General features: G+C 42.0%; 1 protein-coding gene across 5 annotated transcripts in view; it reads right to left on the bottom strand.

Moving 5' to 3' along the window:
* RALBP1 (ralA binding protein 1) overlaps positions 1-24,989 on the bottom strand; it is a 57,954-nt gene extending 32,965 nt beyond the window's left edge. Inside the window, exons 1-2 of one of the 5 annotated variants that reach the window (XM_030552763.1) lie at positions 24,834-24,989; positions 824-1,115 (exon numbers count right to left, since the gene is read on the bottom strand). In XM_030552763.1, coding sequence (XP_030408623.1) covers positions 824-1,067 — 244 coding nt within the window. In that variant the 5' untranslated portion in view covers positions 1,068-1,115; positions 24,834-24,989. Of the gene's footprint in view, positions 1-823; positions 1,116-2,745; positions 2,787-5,841; positions 5,988-24,816 lie in introns of those variants that run through there. The other 4 variants (XM_030552764.1, XM_030552760.1, XM_030552761.1 and 1 more) reach the window with 4 other exon arrangements.
* Positions 24,990-26,154: the final 1,165 nt, after the last annotated feature.

Below are 26,154 nucleotides of genomic sequence, written 5' to 3' on the forward strand. Positions count from 1 at the left end.
TTTCTCTGATAGCATATCTGTTCAAATGCTGTGAAAGTGCAGCAGAATTGGAGCAGTTACACATGAGATTAAAAATGCAGTGCAGAGGAATGGAGGACTAAAACAAGGAAGTACAGCCTAGGTGGAACTGTGGGACAGGATTAGCATGCTAACAGCAGGTTGGTTCCTGGACTGAAGCCAAACCCAAGCTCATGCCTATACGTTCGGCTGTGCTCACTTGGACTTAAACCCAGGTTAGAGGTTTTCCTTTGTGGATGGAACCTTCAGGGGCAACACATGGGCTAACTCTGCAGTGAAGACATACCCAATTATCGCTTCAGACTCCGAGGGATGTGTCTGAAAGAAGAGAGAGGAATGAGAGAACCCACTGCCAGACAATTGACCGAGCAGTGTCTTGGACTTTGGATAAACCTGCTCATTAGCTTTCCTAGAAAGAAGTAAGATATTTAAAAACAACAAAGTATTTTTTAAGAGAGGCAAACATAGTTCAAAATTTAGGCATGAAAAGAAAGGAGTCAGAGCAGTGTTTCTCAACCTGCGTGTGTTGGTGACCCCTTTTGGATTTAAAATTTTTTTTGGACCCTCCACCATCCCCTTCCCCCCACAAAAATTGCAACCCCCATCTCAAACTCAGGGCTCCAGGCTTCAGCCCTGTGAAACATGTCAATTAGTTTTGTGGGGCTGCCCCAGGCAATTGCCCTGCTTCGCACCCCCTAATGCAGGCCCTGCTTGTGACCCTCCCCCAAACCCGTCCCAGACTCCCAGGCTGAGAAACACCGAGTTAGAGAGATCACACACATGGAGTAAGAAGCTGCCTACTCACTTCTTTTCTCCTTTTTCTTAAATTTTCCTTTCTTCTTCCCATGCTCCTTTTCATCATCAGACACTATATCTGGAGGCTCATGTAGATTGTCATGAGGTGGTGAAGGCTCACCAGTCCGGTATAATCCAGGGAATTTTGTAGGGCTGATTTCTTCGGAGCTCGGGGTACGGGCAAGAACCCCACTGTGTTCCACTCTGCGATGTTCACTGGGGCTGCTGGTAGGAGGCAGGAAGCACTCAGTCATTCTGATTCCCTGACACAAAATGAAAAATTTGTCACCTGTCCATCACACCTACAACAGAAAAAACAAACAAGATCTCTGAAATACTCCAAACAATGTTTTTTAAACAACCTCCTTAGATCCCCATCCTACAACCAGTAGCAACAGTAATGTTTATTATGAGACAGTCAATGGGATCGCTCCTGGTACTATACTCAGCAGTGAGTGTCTGCAGGATCTGACAATTACTGAACTGTAGCCTTGTTATACAAATGTACTGAGGGATCTATTAGACAGTTAAACTGGAAAAGGCTAAAATATTTAAAATTTGCCATTTTAAATATCAACAGATTTGAATACCTGTTACAAAAATAATCCTAGAAGCTTCTGCTTCTTGAATTAGGTAGTGGTTTTGGTTCTTGTTTGCTTGTTTGAAAGGTTTACTGGAATTTACACTTCTAGTTTTCACACAAATTACTCTTGTATGGGGGCTGGCAGTGACCATGAGTACCTTCTACAGGCCCCACCACTCACATACAGAGATCATTCTCTTCTCCAATTAATTATCTTGCCTACATGCAAACAAGAATTTGCTTATCCTGCTCCAATATGAAAAGAGCTGAGGTCAAATTCATCTCCAGCTTATGGTGGTGTAAGTGAGAGGGAAGAGGGAGAGAATCAAGGAGGAGCGGGTTGATCCAGTGCAGAACAACCACAACCTCGCTTACAAAGGATAGGAGTATAATGGGCAAGCAGAACCCAAAATTTGGGCAAGCTGCCTATTAGGGAGTCATGGACAAGTTAGCCATAAAGGCCACTAATGCAGAAGGCTCCCTTCAGAGGTTCCTTATAGCAGAGCTCCTGGCCAGAATTAAAATTCTTCCCAAACCAGCACATTCTCAGAGAGCAGTTGCAGAAACTCTGCCCTCCACCGGATTGATTCATAGGATATTTTACATCTCCCTGCATCAGCTTTTGCTGAATTTGGCCTCTTGAATCTAAATGGTCATCCTGAAATGTAACTTTTCCATTTTATTGCTTTCCCTGCTTCCTCAGTCTAGGAGACTCTCCATTCCTACGTCTACTGGTGTGCTTGGACAAAGGCTCAGAGAATAGAATTATGGGTTTACAATGAAATGTGAACAGAGTCTTGATGAACTGACTTTCACATGAAGAGTATTCTAGTTGCCAGAGGATTGCTTCCAAACATCAGTATTTTGGCTTCAATGTAACCAACTCCTTGGAGTCAGCAGATCTGGAGCTCCTCTCAGTGATGTACACACTATACAATGAGAAATCCCCACCTCCTCAATGTAAGCAGAGAACAATTCCATTTAAAAATAACTAGATAAACCTTTATTCAGGGGAACAAAATGCACAAAATTATCTGGGGGTGAAAATAACCCTAGATAAATGATCATATATGTTAGACTGTATATTCTTATCCAAAGGACACAACTAATTTTTCTTATTTCAATGGTGTTAATTTTGATAACTGTTTCCTGTTTGTCTTGTGTTTTTCTTATTTGAATTATGGATATCCAAATCTCCTCACCAGTAACTGCACACCGCACCATAGTAACTCTAGCTCAGGAACCAATCCATGCAACAAACCTCGATGCCAACTCTGCCCACATATCTACATCAGCTACACCATCACAGGACCTAACCAGATCAGCCACACCATCATCGGTTCATTCACCTGCACGTCCACCAATGTAACATACGCCATCATATGCCAGCAATGCCCCTCTGCTATGTACATCGGCCAAACTGGACAGTCTCTACAGAAAAGGATAAATGGACACAAATCAGATATTAGGAATGGCAATATACAAAAACCTGTAGGAGAACACTTCAACCTCCCTGGCCACACTATAGCAGACCTTAAGGTGGCCATCCTACAGCAAAAAAACTTCAGGACCAGACTTCAAAGAGAAACTGCTGAGCGTCAGTTCATCTGCAAATTTGACACCATCAGCTCAGGATTAAACAAAGACTGTGAATGGCTTGTCAACTACAAAACCAGTTTCTCCTCCCTTGGTTTTCACATCTCAACTGCTAGAACAGGGTCTCATCCTCCCTGATTGAACTAACCTCGTTATCTCTAGCTTGCTTACATATATATACCTGCCCCTGGAAATTTCCACTACATGCATCTGACGAAGTGGGTATTCACCCACGAAAGCTTATGCTCCAAAACATCTGTTAGTCTATAAGGTGCCACAGGATTCTTTGCTGCAAATCTCCTCAATAACTGTTGTGCTAACTTGTTTTTATATGTAAACAAGTGACTGCCTTTCTGTAATGGTATATACTCTAACAGGAATATTTAGGAGTTGCTGGGGTTTAAGAGTTGTGACCATCCAAGACATTTCCAATATCATAGTTTGCAATCCATAAAAATGCACTTAGTATGAATAATGACACTGCCTTGCACTTCCATGGCATCCTTTGGTTGTATATCTCAATGTGCTTTAAAAATGCTACAAAATTAACCTCATAATACTTCAAGTAAAGGACAGGAACATCACTGCACCCACCAATGAAAAGCAGTCGTATATAGGTTGGAATACAGAAGCTGTTTAATAGAGCAATATCTAAACGTAACTTTTAATTTTCAATTAGAATTTGGCGAAGACACCAGGATTCACATCCCTACTCTTGTGGTCAGGACATGAGTTTTATCTCTCATCCGAAAGATGGCACCTCCCACAGCACAGTAGCACTTCACACAGCGCTGAAGGACTGATTCCATAATAACTTCTTTTAAATCACTTAATGCTACCTCCTCCACCACTCACGTTTAATTAAGGTTGCACAATCTTAATTCTGAGATTTCCTAACGTTTGAGTGCTTAACTTTACAACCTTAATAATGTTCTTTTAATGTAGCTGTGTGTGGAATTTCCTAGGTTTTAAAAAAAACAAAATTGAAAACCAACCCATTACGTTGAAATCATATTGACATCCACATGGGTCATCAGCAGAGTTGGAACTTTTATATCCGCCACAAGGACCTCTGCCGCTTGAGCTAACAGCGTAACTGATGGCAATAGTAAACTGCTGTCCTTGATGTAGACTACCATGAGGTGGATGGGACGCTATGCCAGTGGGTTTTACAGAGATTTGCTGACAACAGAGGAATGGTGAGACTCAGGAATCTTGGGTTCCATTCATGGCTCTGGAGGAGAGCACGCTCTAGTGGGCAGAGATTTTTTTTGACCATTCCACTGAAGTCTGACTTCTACCCCACCCTCCCCAACCTGTCCGAGTCCTCTCTCTTTCCCAATCCAGGCTCCTAATCATAATTCCATTATCTCCTCACCTCGCCAGGCCCATTCTCCATTTCTCAGGCAGCTCATCCCACTCCTATTGGCCAGCCAGTTCTCCTCTCCCAATTTCTAAACCAGTCTGTCTCTCCCCTACCTCCCCCCACCCTTTGGTCTCCAGTTGCTCTCCCCATCCCCACCCCGTCATATCTGTCTGCTCTGGCTCTCAGTTCTAATCTTCCTCCCCCGGCTCCTCATCCCAGTCTTATGTCCAGACAGTCTTAATTCTCCTCCCTAGTCTTTGTCAGATGTCTCCCCTCCCCTATATCTCCTTCCTCCTGCTCCATTGATTCTCAGTCCATTTCCTTGCCCATCATCTTTTAGTCTCCCCACACCTACTGATTCCCAGTCTCAGTCTCCCTTCGCCAATTCCCAGTCTCAATTTACCTGTCCCCTCCTGCCAGATTCCTCCCACAGCCCCAAGCTACTCCCTCCTTCCCCCAAATGTCCAGTCCTTGCTCCCTCTGCATTCAGATAAGGCAGCTTCCTTCTCCACACTGCCTTGGGGGTCTCTGACAGTGTAAGAGTCACTGACAGCAAAGGCTGATTACCATTTGGTGGGGACCTGGGCCAAAGCAAGTAGGGTGTCTCCTTTCCCGCCCCACCTTTCCCCTGTGCTCCTGCTGGGGAGCAGGGTTGGAGTGCCGGGGCTTACCCCGCTCTGCCCAGTGCTTCTGCTGGGAAGCGGGGTCAACACATGGGGGCTTCCTCTGCTCCCCAGCAGGAGTGCTGGGAGGGCAAGGGAAACCCCCATGCTCTGTTCCCCAGTAGGAGTGCTCGGCAGGTAGGTGGAGTGGGGTGTGCCCTTGCTGTAGTGCCGGGTGGGTAGAGTGGGCCAGGGCGCAAGGGCGCCCATTTTCCCGGGGCTCCTGGACAACAGGGCTCCTGTTGGTCCAGTGGCTAATCCACCACTGACTGACAGCATAAGAGACTCTCCCTGCTCTCAGTTCAGGCGCCCGGACCCAACACGATCTGCAACAGCCCAGAGCTGCAATCACAGGGGAAATCCTGCTCAGTCCTGTGCAGATGAAATCTTCGGGGAAATTACCTGCTCAAATGTACAGGCTTATCTACATTGCCCAGCAATGTGGACTACGGAGGCATGAGCTGCAATGCACACTGAAGTGTGGCGCTGTAACTGCCCTGTGTATTCCCCACTAGCATGAATTAAAAGACACCTAGTTCGTGTTAATATAGTCCTTACAAATTTCAAGTCTCTGCTCCAAAACATGGGTAACTAGAACTTTTAAAAGAAAAGGTCACCAGAATGGGCAAAACAAATGTATTTTTCCCTAGCCTCATTCTCATAAATGGCTGAACCATTTTGGCTTAAATTTTCCAAAAAATTTGGAATCTGAGGCAGAAATATTCCATCCCCAGTGATTAAAGTTATAAAGAACAGAAAAATGGGTCTTCTAATGGGAAGCGTCACGCAATCTTAATAATAGGCGGTGGTACCAGCCATACCTTATAGCAACATGGGTCACGGAGATTGAAGCTCTTGACCATACCACTTTCAGGGCTGTGCTTGTCTTCTACACACCACACACACTTTCAGCACAGAATGCTTCATTATTTCTTTGTGTTGAGCCAGTCCCATGCCTTTGTCCTGACTGCAACAGGGGCAAATGAAAAGAGGTGACTGCACACTTGGCTGCTATTCTTCAGAACAACTGCTATGCAGAGTGAAGTAGATGAGAATTTCTACTACAGCGGCAAGTACTCTGCAGGTCTACATCAGAAACACTGCATACAGCCCCAAAACTTAATGTGTTTTCTCCATACTCTCTCAAATTCTAGTTGTCATGATGAAGTAGAGTGCTAAAAGCTAAGAAGTCAACAGACGGAGACAAAGTGGGAGTACTTTCCCAGGCTACCAACCACCCTGGGATACCTTGTTTTATGACAGCTACATAAAAACAAGACCCAGGGTACAGAATGTACTCATTATCTTAGGCCTTAGGTCAAAAAGACCAGGACAAATTAAGGAAACAACTCATCCCTCAAGGAAATAAGGAACACCATTCTTGGAACAAAAGCACGCTAGTAACAAACATCAGCTTCACTTTTAAAGAAACAAGCAGGAAGAGAAAAAACCTCAAAGCACTTTACAAACATAAGTGTGATAAAGCCTTACATACCGCTTAGACGTTAAGGATGATTACTCACTTTTTACCGATGAGAAAACTGAGGTACAGAGGAGTTAAGTGACTTACTTAAGGTCATAACAGAGCTGGAAATAGAACCCAAACCTGACTCCCAGACTAGTACTTCAACCGCTAAGCTATGCTATGAGGAAGGATTGTGAAATCTTTGTCAAATCTAATCTTTCAATAATAAAGCAGATGGCTGTCAAGTTTGACAACAACTTAAACAAAAAACAAGCAATAGTTTTACCAATTTAAAATAATTTAGCTTTAAATCATACTAAAGTATTACAGCAATAAAATGCAATAGTTCAGGCAACTGCACATAAAATACATCAAAATAATTCTTAATATTCTCTTGAAAGAAACCCAAGTTGTATTTGAGACAAAGCAATATACTGTATGCAAACTGGAAGGTCCTCTTGCTGGTTTAATTACACATTCTTTAAAGAGAAAAAGCCAAGTTATATTTAGGTTTGGAAGGTTTCAATTTTTATTGGTAAAATGTCACCATCCACACGCAAGCTGATGAAAAAAAAAGATTGCCATCAATAATAATTGAAATTTACAGATAGGCAAAGTAAGAAAAATGCTGCTTGGGAACTGTCATTAAATAATTATTGTCTGACTCCATAATTTCCTATAACTGCAAAAGTTTAAAATTGATAAAAATAAAAAAAATGCCTCAACTCACAATTTAATGCAACTGAAAATTTAAAATTGATACAAATAAAAGCTTTAAAATAAACACATTATCCATCAAAAGAAAATAAATAAAAATCGAGTTCTGCCAAGCCTAGCTGTATTAATAGAAAAATCAGTATTCAGTTGTGCAAATGTGCATCCTTGTTTTTCTGTCAACATGAAATGCCATGAAAACAGAGAAAAAGACAACGATGTGACTCAGCCTGGCTTGCTGAAGCCAAGCAGGAATACAAACAGCCTTATTGACTTAGTGTAAAGCACTGGGATATACAAAAATAGTCTTATAAAGGATAAACTTTTGCCCGCACATGTAAAAGACAAGTGTATTTCTCTCCAAAGTTACCTACTTCAGTCTCTACAAGAAAGTCCTACAAAGCAAATTTCAAATTCAGGAGTGGCATCTGACCTACGATGATACTAGTTAACTGTGAAAACAAGTATCTAGTTTTTCTCTGCCATTTACACAAAGCTCACTCATCTGGATTTTAGATTGTTGTGCTGGGTTTTAAACACACTCAAGAGCTATCTTGGAGAAGCTTATAATTTTTCTGCCCTAATCTCCCAGCATGCTGACCTGCAACAACAGAGACAGGTAAAGCAAGCTTAAATTTCACAAGTCAGCATAATGGCATGACTGATCAGCTCATCAAATAATTCCCATGTGAATCACATACTCTCCACAATTACTGATAATTAAAGTCTTACAAAGGCCCTCCCTGAAATTTCACAGATGAAGATAAAATCTGTATTAAATAACAGCGTTCATGCTCTCTCACATAAGAATCCTATAACGTTATCTATTTTAAAACTAAAAGCTTATTTTTATTTAAAATTTTCTTATTTAGCAAAATCATTGTTACCTACTGCAATTTTAAACTATCAGATCATTAAATACATTATTAACATGATCTTCAAAATAATACTAGCCCCAGCCCGGCTTTATTAGTATTACACATACAAAAATCTGTATTAAAAAAAATTACTAAGTTTGCAAAGTTAAGAACTCATAAATTAGGAAATGTCAGAATTAAAGTAGCCTGTGATATCTTATTTGGGCCCTCTTATGTGTGTGCATTATGGTACAGTCTTTAATTATATGATGATGTACTATTTTTTCCACAGGTCCCCTACTTCATTTAGGAGAAGATATTCAGTATTTTGATTTCTCCTTGTTGTTCACTGTGTAGTCCTTATTTACTGCATGGTATTCAGATCTGCTCTGAAGATAGAATTATTAATTTCCTCAAGGGGTTTTCTATAGAGCTTATCACTATAGCAGGAATGGACAAACTTACTGGCTTTCCGAGCCACGTATGACAATCTTCAGAAGTTGGAGAGCCAGGCATGCCTGCTAGGGCTCAGGGCTTGAACCCTGCAGTGGAGCGATGGGGCTAGGGGTCTGGGAATCTCAGGGCTAGACCTGTGGGGCACACTTGCTGGAGCTCTGGGCTTCAGCCCCACTCCAGCTGAAGCTCGGAGCCCCAGCACGTGCCTCCTGTATGGCTCAAGCCCTGAGATCCACCACCTCGCCACAGGGCAGGTGTGCTAAAGATTCATATGTCCCTTCATGCTTCAACCAGCACACCAGGGGACATTTTACATTGTTTTGCTTTTGAGTGCAGTTATATAACAATTTTTTTAAACCTACATTTGTAAGTTGCACTTTCACTGCACAAAAAGATTGCACTACTGTACTTGTATGTGGGGAGTTGAAAAACAATTCTTTTATCATTTTTATAGTGCAAATATTTATAATAAAAATATACACTTTGATTTCAGTTACAACCCAGAATAAAATATATACGGAAATGTAGAAAAACATCCAAAATATTTAATGAATTTCAATTGGTATTCTATTATTTAATAGTTCAATTAAAATGGTGATTATTTGCAATTCATTTTTTAATTGTGATTAATTTTTTTGAGTTAATTGCATGAGTTAACTGTGATTAATCGGCAGCCCTATATTATAATTTATCTGACTATGCCAAATCCCCATCCCCACTTTTTAGGGGCTATTTTACCCAACTGCCATAACCCCACACGAGGTTTTGCACATACCCAGAGGCTGACACACCTTTTAAACAATTTGAAATTTCTGAATAAGTCTTCACATAGGATCCTAGACCACTACAAGTCTGCAGAAGCTTCAGACTGTTAACAGTAGTGTTTAGTGTCCAAATAGCAATCATATTGGATTGTTCTTGTTTTCTTACACTTTCAGCTGCTGAACTGGGCTTGTTTAGATGAAGAAATACCACTTACCCAGGTCTCAGTTATTCCACTCTATTTAATAATCACATGTGCACACTGGAACCTTCACCTCTGTACTTAAGGCTCTAATGGCCTGAAAACACCAATGTTTACGCAGGACTGTACAGATACTCCAGTAAAAATAAGAACAGATTGGTTTAGCTAAACATACCATACAATTTAATTCAAAAAACATGTCTAAAGTACCACAATGGAAATAAAATGAGCTGAATAAAGCCAATGGATCCAGCACTGAGTATTTTGAGTGTTGAGCAGTTCTTGTTGCTCTTTCAATTGCTACTATTCATTGAACATGATAGATCAGAAAGCAAAAGAATAGGAACTGATTTTCCATAGCAGGAAGAGAAACAAGAATTACCAGTTCTACCATCTGGGTCTGTGATTTAAGGCTGTGGGTAGACTAGAATTGAAGGTGTAATGTTAGCATGTGTTAGCTAATGTGTAAGACATTTTAAAAAGTCTGGAGCAACAAGGCAGAATGCCTTTAACATACTATCTTGACCAGTTTAGCATGTGTTAAAGGCAGCATGCCTTGTCTACACTAGACTTTTAAAACATTTTAGCTAACATGCTAATATCACTCCTTAAATAGTCTAGGCAAGGATTAATAGACATTGTCAGCTAAACAGGTTTGAGCCCTATTAGCACTAGGAGGAGATACTGTCAAAGAAAAGCCTAAATCAGGGGTAGGCAACTTATGGCATGGGTGCCGAAGGCGACACGTGAGCTGATTTTCAGCGGCACTCACACTGCCTGGGTCCTGGCCGCTGGTCTGAGGAGTTCTGCATTTTATTTAATTTTAAATGAAGCTTTTTAAACATTTTAAAAACCTTATTTACTTTACATACAACAATAGTTTAGTTATATATTATAGACTTATAGAAAGAGACCTTCTGAGAACGTTAAAATGTATTACTGGCATGTGAAACCTTAAATTAGAGTGAATGAATGAAGACTTGGCACATCACTTCTGAAAGGTTGCCAACCCCTGGCCTAAATCCTAAGTAATGTTACTGTGACAATGGACAGCACATTTCCTTCTAATCCATTACCTGGCAGCAGGAGTCTGAATGGAGCAGGGACACTGTGCTTCTATCTAAAGGTAGCCTCTTTTTAGGTGGGATGTAGAAAAAGTTGTTAAATATTTTCACAAGAGTAGGGATATTAGCTCTGTTAAATACTCCAATTTAGATACAAGTTTTCCAACCTAAAAATTCTCTCAAGTAGTTTCAACTGGATAGTTTATTCTTTACTTTCCCGCTCTAGAAAGCACTGCTAACAAACCTGAAAGGATGCCATGGTTCTCCAAAGAAGAGGCTTAATTTTATGTATTTACAATCTGGAAAGTGCTCTGGGTCCATTTTATGAAAGCTGCTATATAATCCTTCATTTGAGACACCGGTGTAAACAATTTAGCTTTGTTTGATCCAGTTCTCAATATAAAAAAAAAAAAGATCTAACAGAAGCACTACAGTCCACAACAGCAAATACCTTCTGATACAATCTAACACTTCCAGCAAAAAGTAGTTCTCCCCCAAGTTTGACATGAGTAGACTAGCTTCTACAGCTTCCTATTCAATTGCTGCCATATATAGACTGACAATGGGCTGCATTATTACAACACAAACTGTCATTTGCATTGACAAATCTAAAACAAAAAAGCTGAAAACAGCTTTGCTCTGATTCCTCTGTGGGGTGATAAATGACACAGAGATCAACTTGAAAGTTATTAATGAAATTGTAAGATATATTGCACTGGATGACAATGCAATATAAATGAATCGCAGCATCTTCTAATGAGCATTTCATGACCTCCATATGATTAAAATGGAATTAGCGGTTGTGGGGATGAACTCCATTCAATAATGGCACCAGAAGGGAAAGGAAGCCTGTAATTAAGCTTATGACCTAGAAAGACTAGTTATTCATCCTATATACTGCATAACAGTTCTTCCGATAGATAAGGGCTTTTGATGAGTGGGAAAGCAAATTGTGCCCTAACTCTTACTGCGGGTAGAAAGCCTCATGTATTATCATACTGTTATTGGGTTTAATCCAATGCTCATTAAGTAAATTAAAAGACTCCCACTGACTTCAACAGTATTGGATCAGATCCATTATGAGAAAAAAACTTTAGGGAAGTGAAGTCTTGCAGCACAAAATGGGGACCTTTTCAACAAATTCTAGTTTAACAATGTAATCCTGAATTTGGCTGCATGGCCAGAAGCACCTGCAGTGCTTCCAACACAGAACAGCATTGCAATCTCACATCATCAAGTTTCTTCCACAAACCCAAAGGAAGATGGTACTCTCATTTTCTGTCCTAAAAAAATCTACTGTGACATACTGCACCTCAAAATGGCACCCTATAACCCCCATATTCATCATTCATATATGGTTGTGATATTTCATACAAAACATGCCATGTAAGATATCAAATTAAAGATCATGATATTCTGAAACCCACTGTTATGTCAAAATACATATATTGTTACTATGTATCCAGTTATGAGATTTTGCTTTGTGCTTGTTACTGAAATATGTTGCAAGTTTGCTAGTGACATATAAAGAAGGCAAACCACTCCCAGAAGGGTGCTCAACAACCATTAATCAGCAGTGGAGGTATCATCAAGAGATTTACAATTCAATGAGGGATGCAGAAGCACCACATAATGGAGATTGCTCAACTCTATGACTCTGGGCTTGTCTACACTGGCAATTTACAGCACTGCAACTTTCTCGTTCAGGGGTGTGAACTCTCCACCCCCGTGCAGCAAGTTGCAGTGCTGTAAAGTGCCAGGGTAAACAGTGCCCCGGCACTGGGAGCTATGCCCCTTGTTGAGGTGGGGTTTTTTTTTTTTTTTAAGAGTGGTGAGTCATCTGAGGAGATTGGTCCAGGCTTAAGGAGAAGCCTGTGCATTAAGAGTGTAACATCCAGTGGGGTGAGAAAATTGCTATCTAAATAAAGCCTAGTACAATATGGTTTAAGATTTAGATTGCACGTTTATCTTTTTTTTCCTTTGGTAACTTTCTCTGGTCTTTTATGCCTATCACTTATAATCACTTAAAATCTACCTTTCCGTAGTTAATAAACCTGTTTTACATTTTACCTAAAACAGTGTGGTTTGGTTGAAGTGCTTGGGAAATCAGGTACAAAAGCTGGTGCACGTTCTCTCCACATTGAGGGAGGGGCAGACTGGGTAATAAACTTACACTGGTTAGGCTTCTGACCAGGGCAAGATGGTATAGGCTGGGGGGAATTGGCTGGTGCCTTTCTCTGTGTGATTCATGAGTGGCTTTGGGAGCAGTCACGCAATTGAGCTGGGTGTGGGGCTGTTGTCCTGAGTGATAGCAGCACCTGGTGGGGTTTGCTGCTTGTCACTAGCAAAGCACTGTAAGAGACAGCCCAGGCTGGAGGCATAAGGGTGCACAGCAGTACCCCAGTTCCAAGAGCACCCTGGGGATCCCATCATTGTGTTAAGTGAAGGGGTAAATAATACTTCTCTATTCACTTTCTCCACACCATTCATGATTTTACAGACCTCTATCACATCCATCCCTCAGTCATCTCTTTTCTAAGATGTATGCAGAGTTGGGATCAGTTTTTCCTATGTGCATTACTTTGTATTTATCAACATTGAATTTAAATTTGCCATTTTGTCACGCAGCTTTGTGAGATTCCTCTGTTAGTCTTCACAGTCATCTTTCTTTTCAGGACTTTACTATCCTGAATCATTTTGTATCATCTACAAATTTTGCCACCTCATTGTTTACCCCTTTTTCTGGATTGTTTATGAATATGTTGAACAGCACAAGTTCCAGTACAGATCCTTGAGGGACCCCACTATTTATCTCTCTGACAGCTGACCATTTATTCCTAGCCTTTATTTCCAATATTTTAACAAGTTATTGATCCCTGAGAGAACCTGCCCTATTATCCTATAACAGTTTACTTTGCTTAAGAGACTTTGGTGAGAGCCTTTAAAAAGGTCCTTCTGAAAATCTAAGTACAATATAATGACTGGATCACCTATGAAATGACCTGTGAGAGAGAGAGTGGGTGAATGAAGTTGATCTAGTAAAAGTTATTACCTCACCCGCCTTGTCTCTCTAATATCCTGGGACCAACATTGCAAACAAAAGATTTATAAATGTTACATATAAAAGTTTATCACTAATCCCAGTGTCTGCCACATCCCAATACAATAGTCTTTTGAAATTTTCAGGCTTCCAAGGTCTCAAATCTGTCACGCATAGTATATCATAAATTATGATTAATATGAAATGTTAATATCTACTGTGCAGGGATGTTGTAAGACTTAATTAAGCCTTGCATGTTCATGAAAACATACAAGACCAGATATCAAATGTACTCATCTATCTTTGCTATGATGATATTTTACTTGCCCATCAAAAAGTGACTTGCACCAGGCAACTAGACAAGTAGAATTTTTCCTATATGACTTACATGGTTTTACATAAGGTAGATCGTGCCAAACCATCCTGATCTCCTTCTTTGAGAAGGTAACAGATTTTTTAGACAAAGGAAACGCAGTGGATCTGACTTACCTCGATTTCAGTAAGGCATTTGATACGGTTCCACATGAAGAATTATTAGTTAAATTGGAAAAGATGGGGATCAATATGAAAATTGAAAGGTGGATAAGGAACCGGTTAAAGGAGAGACTACAACAGGTCGTACTGAAAGGTGAATGGTCAGGATGGAAGGAGGTTACTAGTAGAGTTCCTCGGGGATCAGTTTTGGGACCAATCTTATTTAATCTTTTTATTACTAACCTTGGCACAAAAAGTGGGAGTGTGCTAATAAAGTTTGCGGATGACACAAAGCTGGGAGGTATTGCTAACACGGAGAAGGACCGGGATATCATACAGGAAGATGTGGATGACCTTGTAAACTGGAGTAATAGTAATAGGATGAAACTTAATAGTGAAAAGTGCAGGGTCATGCATTTAGGGATCGATAAGAATTTTAGTTATAAATTGGGGACACATCAGTAACAAAGGAGGAGAAGGACCTTGGAGCACTGGTTGATCATAGGATGACTGAGCTGCCAATGTGATACGGATGTTAAAAAAGCTAATGCGATTTTAGGATGCAACAGGCGAGGTATTTCCAGCAAAGATAAGGAGGTGTCAGTACCGTTATACAAGGCACTGGTGAAACCTCATCTGGAATACTGTGTGCAGTTCTGGTCTCCCATGTTTAAGAAGGATGAATTCAAACTGGAACAGGTTCACAGAAGGGCTACTAGGATGATCTAAGGAATGGAAAACCTATGTTATGAAAGGAGACTCAAAGAGCTTGGCTTGTTTACCCTAACCAAAAGAAGGCTGAGGGGGGATATGATTGCTCTTTATAAGTATATCAGAGGGATAAATATTAGGGAGGGAGAGGAATTATATAAGCTTAGTACCAATGTGGACACAAGAACAAATGGATATAAACTGGACACTAGGAAGTTTAGACTTGACGGTTTCTAACCATCAGAGGAGTGAAGTTCTGGAATAGCCTTCCAAGGGAGTAGTGGGGGCAAAAGACATATCTGGCTTTAAGACTAAGCTTGATAAGTTTATGGAGGGTATGGTATGATGAGATAGCCTAATTTTGGCAATTAATTTGGCAACTGATCTTTTGATTATCAGCAGGTAAGTATGCCCAGTGGTCCATAATGAGATGTTAGATGGGATCTGAATTACTATAGAGAATTCTTTCCTGGGTGCTGGCTGGTGAGTCTTGCCCACATGCTCAGGGTTTAGCTGATTGCCATATTTGGGGCTGGGAAGGAATTTTCCTCCAGGGCAGACTGGCAGAGGCCCTGGAGGTTTTTCGCCTTCCTCTGCGGCATGGGGCGCAAGTCACTTACTGGAGGATTCTCTGAAGCTTGAGGTCTTAAAACCACAATTTGAGGACTTCAATAACTCAGACAGGTTAGAGGTTAGGTTACAGGTTTGTTACAGGAGTGGGTGGGTGAGATTCTGTGGCCTGCATTGTGCAGGAGGTCAGATTAGATGATCATAATGGTCCCTTCTGACCTTAAAGTCTATGAGTCTAAAAAATAAACGCGCTTTCATTGCCTGAATGAATACAGTTGTAAAAACTCAAATTATTTGTAAAAATGTGCCATATTCTAAGTATATATGTAAGACTTGCTATCAGGTGCTTGCATCTTACATGAAGGTGCAGTGGAATTACTATGTCATACCAGTAGCTATATTCATTTGTGCCAATGAAGACATAAAGGGGATTTGAAACTCTGTCAGGGGCACGGAAACTAAGGTCTGGTACAGAGAGATTCTGGAAGAAAAAAAATGAACTTTGGACTGAAAGTTTTGGCTGTAGAACATGTCTGATTGTTGTTTGAGATTCAATAAAACAAACCCCCTGGAAGGGACAAGACATGGATTATACAGAGCCTTAAATAAAACCAACAAATATTTACACTGAATACATTGGCAATATTCTACAAAAACATCACCACAGAAGCCTACTGTACAGAAGAGAAAATATAACTTGGGTTTGTCCAACAGGCTGCAGACTCACAAAACAGTCCCACACAAGGCTGAAGTGAAACATTAGCAGTCTACAGTTCTGAGGGGTGATAGAACACCTTTTTAATTCAGATTAAACTCATATACATTACCATATTTTTTCTAATATCAAGTTTGAAGTTAACAGCATTACTTATCACTGATATACTTTACATCTTCAAAGTGCTATACAAATATTGACTCCTCACAACACCCGTGCGAGTTAGGTAATTGTCTCCATTTTATAGGCTGGGTGTGGGTGGGAAGAGAGCCAACCAATCAAACAAAAAAAAAAACCCCGACAGATACTGAAAAGTTACATGACTTGACCAAAGCCACACTCAGAATCAATGTCTGAGCCAGTGCTGGAACTTGAATTTCTGACTCCCAGTCCCATGCCTTGCCCACTTTATCCTACCTGTGCAATTATGGTGATGACCAAAGAGAACCACAGTCCTATAATACTCTATGACTAGACCACAGATGAAGTGGAAAACTACAGCCTGAGAAACTATAGTGTTCATGCTTGCAGTGGTAGTTTCATCATTTAAAGAACAGAATTGTATTAAGACTGTGACATCAGCTCTTACAAACAGATGTATTAACCAAAATATGTAAATTACTTTATTGCTGTAACTACAAATCTGATAGAATATGGTGTGTTGTGCAACTAAAATGAGAAAGTAGCTAATACTGAACAATTAAGATATATCATATATTCTAAGTTCCAGAACTATGAACTGTATTCCTGCTAAGCTTACTGTGGAAAACTACTAGTAACTAAACTGTTGCAATCTGTTTTTGTACATGTAGTTCTGTTCTTTGTACGTACAGAATCTGTCAGAAAATAAGATGTATGTTCTGGTGAAGCTTGTAAGATATGCACCATCTGCCAGTTACTGTACTGGGTCACATTGGTACAGACACCTCTATGTCTTGCAAAACATGTATGAAGCCACACAAGAGAAAAGAGGAAAGGATTGTGCTAATAGAGTATTTTTTGATTTTCCATCTGTTGTAAAAAGGCAGGCTATATACCAAAATTCTGTAATCATTTTGGGACAGGCTGGATGCTGCAGGACTGTTTCCCAGAGATTGGTAACGTATTGCCTCTCTGCATCATGCTGATTTATCTTTGATTAATAAACTGATTGATAAAATATCAGACAACTCAGATTCAATAAAAGAATATAACTCATTGGTATCATGTCTTGTCTACATCCAAAAGCTGTACCACTGTAACTATACCAGTATAGTTAAAGCAGGTGGCACGACCCCTCAGCATGGACATTTATATTGGTATAAACACACTTAAATTAGTACAGCTTATTCCCATATGGAAAGGAGAATAAGCTATTTTGGTAAAAGGCACATTTATACCTGCCTAAGTACCACCAGACTAGGGATTGTACCAATATAATTAACAGTTACAAACAAACAAAAAATAAAACACAATTACACCCCTGGCAGTTATGATACAAAAACTGTGTGTAAACCAGACCTGTATGATATATGTTTGACTATACTGTAGACATGGGCGGCAGGTGGAGCCTAGCCCCAGCTCAGCCCCTTCCACCTACACCCTCCCCACGACTGTAGCCCCAGGACTCCCTGCTTTCCCCCCCTGCCGTGGCCAGAGCCACAAGCCCTCCCCCCCTCCCTTGGCCGCAGGAAGCCCAGGTCAACTGAAGTCCTGAGCAACTCCCACTTGGCTGGAGTAGCCCTGGACTGGCTGAAGCTCTGAGCCCCCGACCCTGCTGGAGGAGTCCCGGGCTGGCCGAAGCCCTGAGTCTTCCCAGCCTCCCCACATCCAGAGGAGCCCTGGGACAGCTGCAGCCACACCTCCCCTCCCCAGACCCAACCCGCCCAGGGGAAAAGTGTCTGTTAGAAGACGCTTTTGATGTGCCCAAGGCAGGTTCCAGAGTGGCCGAGAAGGTGGTATGTGCCTCCTCCTCCACCCAGGAACCTGCATGGGGCATAATAAAGCAAAGCTTCGCTGCCAAATCCCGCAACTGAGGGTCCAGCGGCCACGCTGGTGGAGGCAGAGCCTCTCCTAGCCTATTATACCTGTCGCCCATGACTGTAGATGTGTCTGAAGTCTGAACTGAAATCATTTTTTTAACGTTAAATTGCTTGGGTTCTTTAAAGTAAAGGACTAAAAGCACTAGCTAAAACCAAGCACAGGATGAGTATACAGTGTGCCTCTTTTCTGACCTGCGAATCCCCTGATATTCCATTTCTAGGCTATTTTCCTGAAGAGACTGCAAATCTTATCCCATTCTGAGTTGTTTCTGTGATATAGGATAATTTCCTCATTCCTATGAACTATGGTGAGACCACCAAATTCATCCTCTTATATGACAAGCTAGGATTTGAATCCAAGACTCAATTCAAGAGTTATATTAACCATCTAGACTTGCAGTCAAGATCTCCACCCAGCTGTCCATTCCTAACCCTCATCCCACAAATTGTATTTCATTTCCTCCAACAACTCTGTAAGCTTTTCAGAACATTCTTGAGAAGAAGCCAAATAAACCCTATGATCAAGCAGTCTTTGAGTTGCTATGTGAATTGAGAGTACTATAAAGCCAGATTTCAGGATTAAACATTTTAAGAAGTGCGCCACTTGCTCCTTGTGAAAGAACTTTTCAGTTGAGATTAGTTTGGAGGAGACTAGCAGCAATACAGAGCACACTTTGTATGGAATTTATAGAGGTAAAAACATCTAATGAACGGGAAATGTAAAAATCATTAGATTTAAGTAATCCACTGGATTTCTGAAACATTCTGTCTGACTTCAACATATTTGAAACAGACCAGATGGGTACTTATTTCTTCTCCCCACCGCTACTATCAATGCAATGAATGCATTTACGTGACATAATTGTTCTTTAGTTATAATTACATTATAATTCTAAAATTATATATTATACATTATTTTAAAATCCCACAATTAAGCAATTATATAATTCCATAATTATTTAACGAGTCTTCTCAATTCTCAGAGGGGTAGCCATGTTAGTCTGGATCTGTAAAAACAGCAAAGAATCCTGTGGCACCTTATAGTTTGTTGTTTTTTTTTAGCTTTCGTGGGTGAATACCCATTTCGTCAGATGCATGTAGTGGAAATTTCCAGGGGCAGGTGTATATATGCAGGCAAGCTAGAGATAATGAGATAGTTCAATCAGGGAGGATGAGGCCCTGTTCTAGCAGTTGAGGTGTGAAAACCAAGGAGGAGAAACTGGTTTTGTAGTTGGCAAGCCATTCACAGTCTTTGTTTAATCCTGAGCTGATGGTGTCAAATTTGCAGATGAACTGAAGCTCAGCAGTTTCTCTTTGAAGTCTGGTCCTGAAGTTTTTTTTGCTGCAGGATGGCCACCTTAAGGTCTGCTATAGTGTGACTAGGGAGGTTGAAGTGTTCTCCTACAGATTTTTGTATATTGCCATTGCTGATATCTGATTTGTGTCCGTTTATCCTTTTCCGTAGCGACTGTCCAGTTTGGCCGACGTACATAGCAGAGGGGCATTGCTGGCATATGATGGCGTATATTACACTGGTGGACGTGCAGGTGAATGAACCGGTGATGGTGTGTATGGCTGATCTGGTTAGGTCCTGTGATGGTGTCGCTGGTGTAGATATGTGGGCAGAGTTGGCATCGGGGTTTGTTGCATGGATTGATTCCTGAGCTACAGTTACTATGGTGCGGTGTGCAGTTACTGGTGAGAATATGTTTCAGGTTGGCAGGTTGCCTGTGGGCGAGGACTGGCCTGCCACCCAAGGCCTGTGAAAGTGTGAGATCATTGTCCAGGATGGGTTGTAGATCCCTGATGATGCGTTGGAGAGGTTTTAGCTGGGGACTGTATGTGATGGCCAGTGGAGTCCTGTTGGTTTCTTTCTTGGCACTATAAGGTGCCACAGGATTCTTTGCTTCTCAATTCTGTTCAAACTAGTACATTTTTACTAATTTAGAGAAAACACACACTACACATGAACCTAAGAACTTTTACAGAACACCCACAGCAAAAACATTCACCACCACCAGCACAACCGGAGAGCTTCACTGCTGGAATGTTTACCTTTGGGGATTACTTTTTTCACTCCATGTATTTTGTCCTAATAGATCAATATACATCAATTTATTTTCAGTGTAACACACAGGAAGTGGGTTCTCCCTTTTTTTAATTTTTTTTTAAGTGCTGCAACAAGATCAATACAAACATGTACAATTGGAATTCTTAAGGTACTGATCACCCCAACAATCAAGTTAATTTGAACACTTACTCTGATACTGACCTGAGAATCCATTCAATGTCTAGGGATTAAAGAGATATTTGTCATCATCAGTCTTTTTTTTTTTTTTTTTTAATAATTTACTGTATAACTAGCATTCTAAAAATTAGATCTGTTTTAAATAGAATTGAATCTTTATGGTTGTTAATTCTTGTGAAAATGGACGCAACATCTGACGTTCTGATTCCAATGCGCCATTTGGTGTCATTCTCACATAATGCATTTTTTCTAACCCACTCTTCATTCTGCTTGAGCTCCATTACTGTCATAAGATTGCACTCCATACCCATTGTTTCTTTCTGCTGACTAGCATGCGCTTTGCTGGATTCACTCTTTATGTAAACAGTTGGAAACCTGTTGAAATTCTGATTCAAAACAGGACGTGATCACTGTGCACTAAGCTAAACAAGTCCATATACACGGGAATATTCAGTGTAGTGTAACTACAGTATCAAAATATTACTTTGATGACAAGGAGATGATCCAGACAATCAAACAAATAAAAAAGGTAATCACAAAAATGCTTAGTGACATTTCCCTCTTACACTAGAAATGTGCATTCCGAGGCTATTTAGGTTGGCATTTGCTTTGAACCACTGAATATCTTACTTTAAAATTAACTGTCACTAAAATTGGCAATCACTTTAGTGTGGGTCAATGGCATTCCTGCCTACAATGGGAAACCTTGAGGTTTTCCTCATCCTTTTTTTTTTTAAAAAAAAAAACACATACCTATGTGTGTCTTCTATTTGAAAATATTGCCAAATGCTTTGTGTTATTAAAATTAATAAAACAGGACAACAGCTTTAGAAGACTCCAGATGACTGGGAACAAAAAACTCATTTTGGTGGCTTGCCTGAACAAAAGTTAATTCCATTTAATGTCACTTTCACATCTTTTGTACCCATGGCTGTGGCACTGGCTGAGACACTGGAGAAAGTCCTGTAGACCTGAAAAATCCCCCAGAGCCTGGAGCTAGGTAGACAAGATTAGGGTGTTATTTTCAACTTTTACAATGCTGTTCCAGCATTTTAGTAGCAGCAGAATTTTCAAAAAACTAACAAGGGCTTTGGAGCTGTGCTCCCGCTCTGCTCCTGCTCCAGGCAAAAACCTGCTGCTCTGTGCTCCAGCTCCAGGCTCTGCTCCAAAGCCCTGTTTCCACCAAGTCAGTGAAGTTTCTTTTGTTAGACTGCTGACATGTCCCAGGATACAATGGGGTGACTTCAGTGCCGTGACTGTTCAGCAATGTCACAAAGAATTTAAATGATAAAGAGAGTGTTCCATTTTATTCTGTACTGAGCAATTTTCTAAGATTTTTGGTATCTCTATTTTATAAAAAAAATAGAAAATTAAAAAAAAACACAGAAAGAGTCAAAGAATTACGGTAGAACCTCAGTGTTACGAACACCAGAGTTATGAACTGACAGGTCAACCACATATCTCATTTGGAACCGGAAGTACAGAATCAGGCAGCAGCAGAGACAAATTATATATATATGGAAATACAGTAAACTAAACTACTAAAAATAAAGGGAAAGTTTAAAAAAAGGATTTGACAAGGTAAGGAAACTTTCTGTGCTTGTTTCATTTAAATTAAGATAGTAAAAAGCAGCACTTTTCTTTTCACACCAGTTTCAAAGCTGTGTTAAGTCAGTGTTCAGTTGTAAACTTTTGAAAGAACAATCATAACATTTTGTTCAGAGTTATGAATCATCTCCATTCCAAAGGTGTTTGTAACTCCTGAGATTCTACGGTAGTGAATATGGAGCCGGAAAGGCACAGACTTCCCTTGGTCCTTGTCCAATTTGTGGTTTTTCAGTTATATTTTTTATGTTTAAAATTTCTTTCGACCCTTTTACAAAGCGAAAAACATGCACACAAAAGGGAAAACTAAACTCCCAAATATTGTAAATACTTACATGAGAGTAGGCTCACTGATTTCAATGAGATTACTCAAGTGCATTAAGCTAAGTATGTGTGTTTCCTTGAGCCCCTTTACTGTCATACAACAGCATTCCATCCCCAGTGTTCCTTTCTGCTGACACTGGTTACATGTTGCCAGATTTTATGGAATGAGAAAAAAGGGTACACAATAGATTATTTTAAGGCAGTGATATCTTAAATATTGATCTATTCAGCCTATCAAGTATTTTTATTTGGCAGACTACCATTCAACTTTTGCTAAGAGCAATACAAATAATATATAACAAAAATTACAGTTGTGTTAGTGTAGTGCTCACAAGCCCCAACGGATATCAGAGTCCCAATGTGCCAGATGCAGCACGCACACACACAAGGATTTTACACACAAAAGTTGTGCTGGTTTAACTACATTGGTACAGTGAGAGTAGTATAACTCATCTAGTGTGGACCCAATTATTTCAGTATAAAGGTGCTTTACAACAGTTTAGCTATTCCCATACAGGAAGGGGAATAAGTTACAATGATAGAAGGCACCTTTATACAAAGAAAAGGGTCCACGTTAGGGGACATACAATTTTAACCATTTGTTTAAAAAACATAATATTGTATCCCTAAGTGAAAGTTATACTAGCACAAAAACTGTGTGTAGAGCAAGCCAAGTTCAAAAATCTTACAATCTAAATAGACAAGTCAAAGTGTGGGAGAAAAGAAGTTTTATTATTCCCATTTTAGAGATGGTGAACTGTGGCAAAGAAAGGTCAAGTTACTTTTTCAGGCAACACAGGAAGCCTTTGGCAAAACTGGAAACTGAACCCAGATCCACACTAAGTTGTCATACTTTTGGACCCACATATCTGAAATGTGTGTTTTTTCCAGTATACTATTTCTCTCATGCTGCCCCAAACACTTGGAAGGCACTTCTTCTAAACATCTGCAAAACTACCTCACTATCCACCTTCAAATCCCTCCCTTTTGCTGTGAGGCTTACAGAAAACATGATAATGGTTAGGCTGCTAGCATGCACAGACCACTGCCTATCATGCTGACCAATAATGTCTCATTATTTACTTGTACTCCCCCATCTGTCTATATCCATCTGTCATCTCTTGTCTCATTCTTGGACTATAAGCCACCTGGAGCAGAAACTTTTTGTTATGTGTCTGTACAGCACCTAGTACAATGAGGTCCTGGTCTATAACTCTGGCCCCTAAGCATTACAAATACTAAATAATACTGATTTATATATTATTACTACACTAGAAGTCAATATAAACATTAAAGAAGTTAAACTGCATCATGCAATAAAGGCTGTATCCACACCTGTATGATTATTAAGATCCCATAACATTTTTGTAAGAGTAGAGATTGACTCCCAATGCTCTAATAATTTCTTCTCCTTGTTTTTCTACATCATACAACATGCCACCCTGACTGCCACCTTCAAGCTTATTGGCAGATGCATTTTAGTGACGCTGAACATATATTGTTGAAGTGGATCAAGAGTGTTTGGGATAAAAGGTGCTACATATGATTAATCATTATCTGCACTCTATGTGAGCAGGTCCACTTTGTTCCACTGCAACAATGGAATCTGTCAATCTCAAAAAAAAAAAAAAAAAAAAGGTTTATTTGTGCAGGAGGAAGAGCTTTCTAAGCAAATTACCCAGGACTGTGGAACTCCTCAGAATGACCACAAACCTCAGTGTTTCCAGAACAAGATGTTCTCTGACCTAATGCACATTCCCCTGTGTTCTGTTACCCCTTTCATTGCATTTTGCTTTAATGGATAACAAACACTTTGGGACAGGGTCTACCTTTTTACTTACATAGAAACCATGCACAGCTGTAACAACAAATTACTATTAGTTGCTGGTATTGTGTAGGGCATACTAGGTACTTTCCAAACACACCATATACAATATGAAGAGCGTGATAGCAGTTTTGTTTAAGAGTGATTTCCACTTCAAGGCAATCAAGGGGAAGTGGATGAAAAAGACAGGACAGTAACATGTAGCACCACAGTCTTCCCCATTGGTGCTATATATGCAGCACAGAATATCATGTGTGTTTCACAGCATACAACCATCTGGGAGTGCGTGGGGTGCAGGGAGCTTGGTATCCGTCACTGGGAGGTGCGATGCTCACCCTGGGAAAGGAAAGCAGGTGCAAAAGCTAGGTGCCCGCCCAAAAGCCCCTGAGGGCAGCGGGCTGAGGTAAAGGGAGATACTGGCACACACAGAGCTCCTGTCAGTGTGAGGGGTTACTGGGATGTAGGTCTCTGCCACACCCCTGCCCTGGAGACACCACGGGCAGCAGCAGCCTCGAGGTCCCCGGTGTGAACGCCTCTTCAGGGAGGGCGCTGGGTGGGGGAGGGTCCCAGGCGCTGCCCGGGGCGCTGGGGGTGGGGAAGGAAGAGGGTCCCTGGGGGGAACCCCTGGCACTGCCCCTGCCCCGGGGGCCGCACTCTAACCCCTGCCCGGAAGTCACTCCCCCCGTCACCCCACTCTGGGAAACGGGGGCGGGGACCCCCACGCGCGCGACCCCAGCACTGACCCCAGGTTTCCGCTTGCCTGCAGGGCGGCTCAGCGCTGCCTCGGCCTCACGCGCACGCCGCCTCGCGCCCCATTCCGCCTCCGCCGCCCGTTTACAAGGACGGGTACGGATTCGTGAATACAGCGAGCCTGCCAACGCGCATGCGCCGCCGCCGCCAGCTTTCCCTCCGTCAGCCCCCGGCAGCGGTAGGAGGAAAGTGCGCATGCGCATAGCAAAGGCCGCCGTAAGCGGCGGGAGGGAGCTGCGCAGGCGCCTCGTAAACTCGGGGGGGCGCGTATGCGTATTGTCGGTGAGTACGCGACGGGGAGACGACAGTGCGCTTGCGCACTGCTGGAGGCAGTTGTCTCCTCCCAGTGGGTGGTACATGCCCGCGTGGGGCATGCTGGGAATTGTAGTTCCGTCGCTTGAAGTAGAGGCCGGGACGGCAGGGGTTGGATGTCGGAGGGTGGAGCGCCTGGCGCTCTGCCCGCGTCCAGCCCGTCGGGCTTTTCTCTGGACACGGTGCCAGCTGCGCACGGAAGTCGGGCTGGGGGGTGGCTCAGAGCGAGTCCCAGCCCCGCTTTCTGTTGGGAGCGTGGCTGCTGCCCGCGCGCTGACACCTGTGCCCGGGAGTGTGGGGGGCCCGAGGGGGCCGCGATAAAGTAACTTGTCTTAGGGTATGTCTACATCTAAAATTTTGCAGCGCTGGTTGTTACAGCTGTATTAGTACAGCTGTATAGGGCCAGCGCTGCAGAGTGGCCACACTTACAGCAACCAGCGCTGCAAGTGGTGTTAGATGTGGCCATACTGCAGCGCTGTTGGGCGGCTTCAAGGGGGGTTCGGGGAACGCGAGAGCAAACCGGGGAAGGAGACCAGCTTCGCCGCGGTTTGCTCTTGCATTCCCCGAACCCCCCTGCAAACCGCAGGGAAGGAGACCTGCTTGTTCGGGGAACGCGAGAGCAAACCGGGGAAGGAGACCAGCTTTGCCGCAGTTTGCTCTCGCGTTCCCCGAACCCCCCTTCAAACCGCAGGGAAGGAGACCTGCTTGCACGGAGGTTCGGGGAACGTGAGAGCAAACCGGGGAAGGAGACCAGCTTTGCCGCGGTTTGCTCTCGCGTTCCCCGAACCCCCCTGCAAACCGCAGGGAAGGAGACCTGCTTGCACAGGGGTTCGGGGAACGCGAGAGCAAACCGGGGAAGGAGACCAGCTTCGCCGCGGTTTGCTCTCGCGTTCCCCGAACCATCCTGCAAACCGCAGGGAAGGAGACCTGCTTGCTCGCGGTTCGGGGAACGCGAGAGCAAACCGGGGAAGGAGACCAGCTTGATTACCAGAGGCTTCCTCAGGTATGCTGGGATACCT

The sequence above is a fragment of the Gopherus evgoodei genome, chromosome 2, assembly GCF_007399415.2.
Source record: "Gopherus evgoodei ecotype Sinaloan lineage chromosome 2, rGopEvg1_v1.p, whole genome shotgun sequence".
NCBI lineage: Eukaryota > Metazoa > Chordata > Testudines > Testudinidae > Gopherus > Gopherus evgoodei.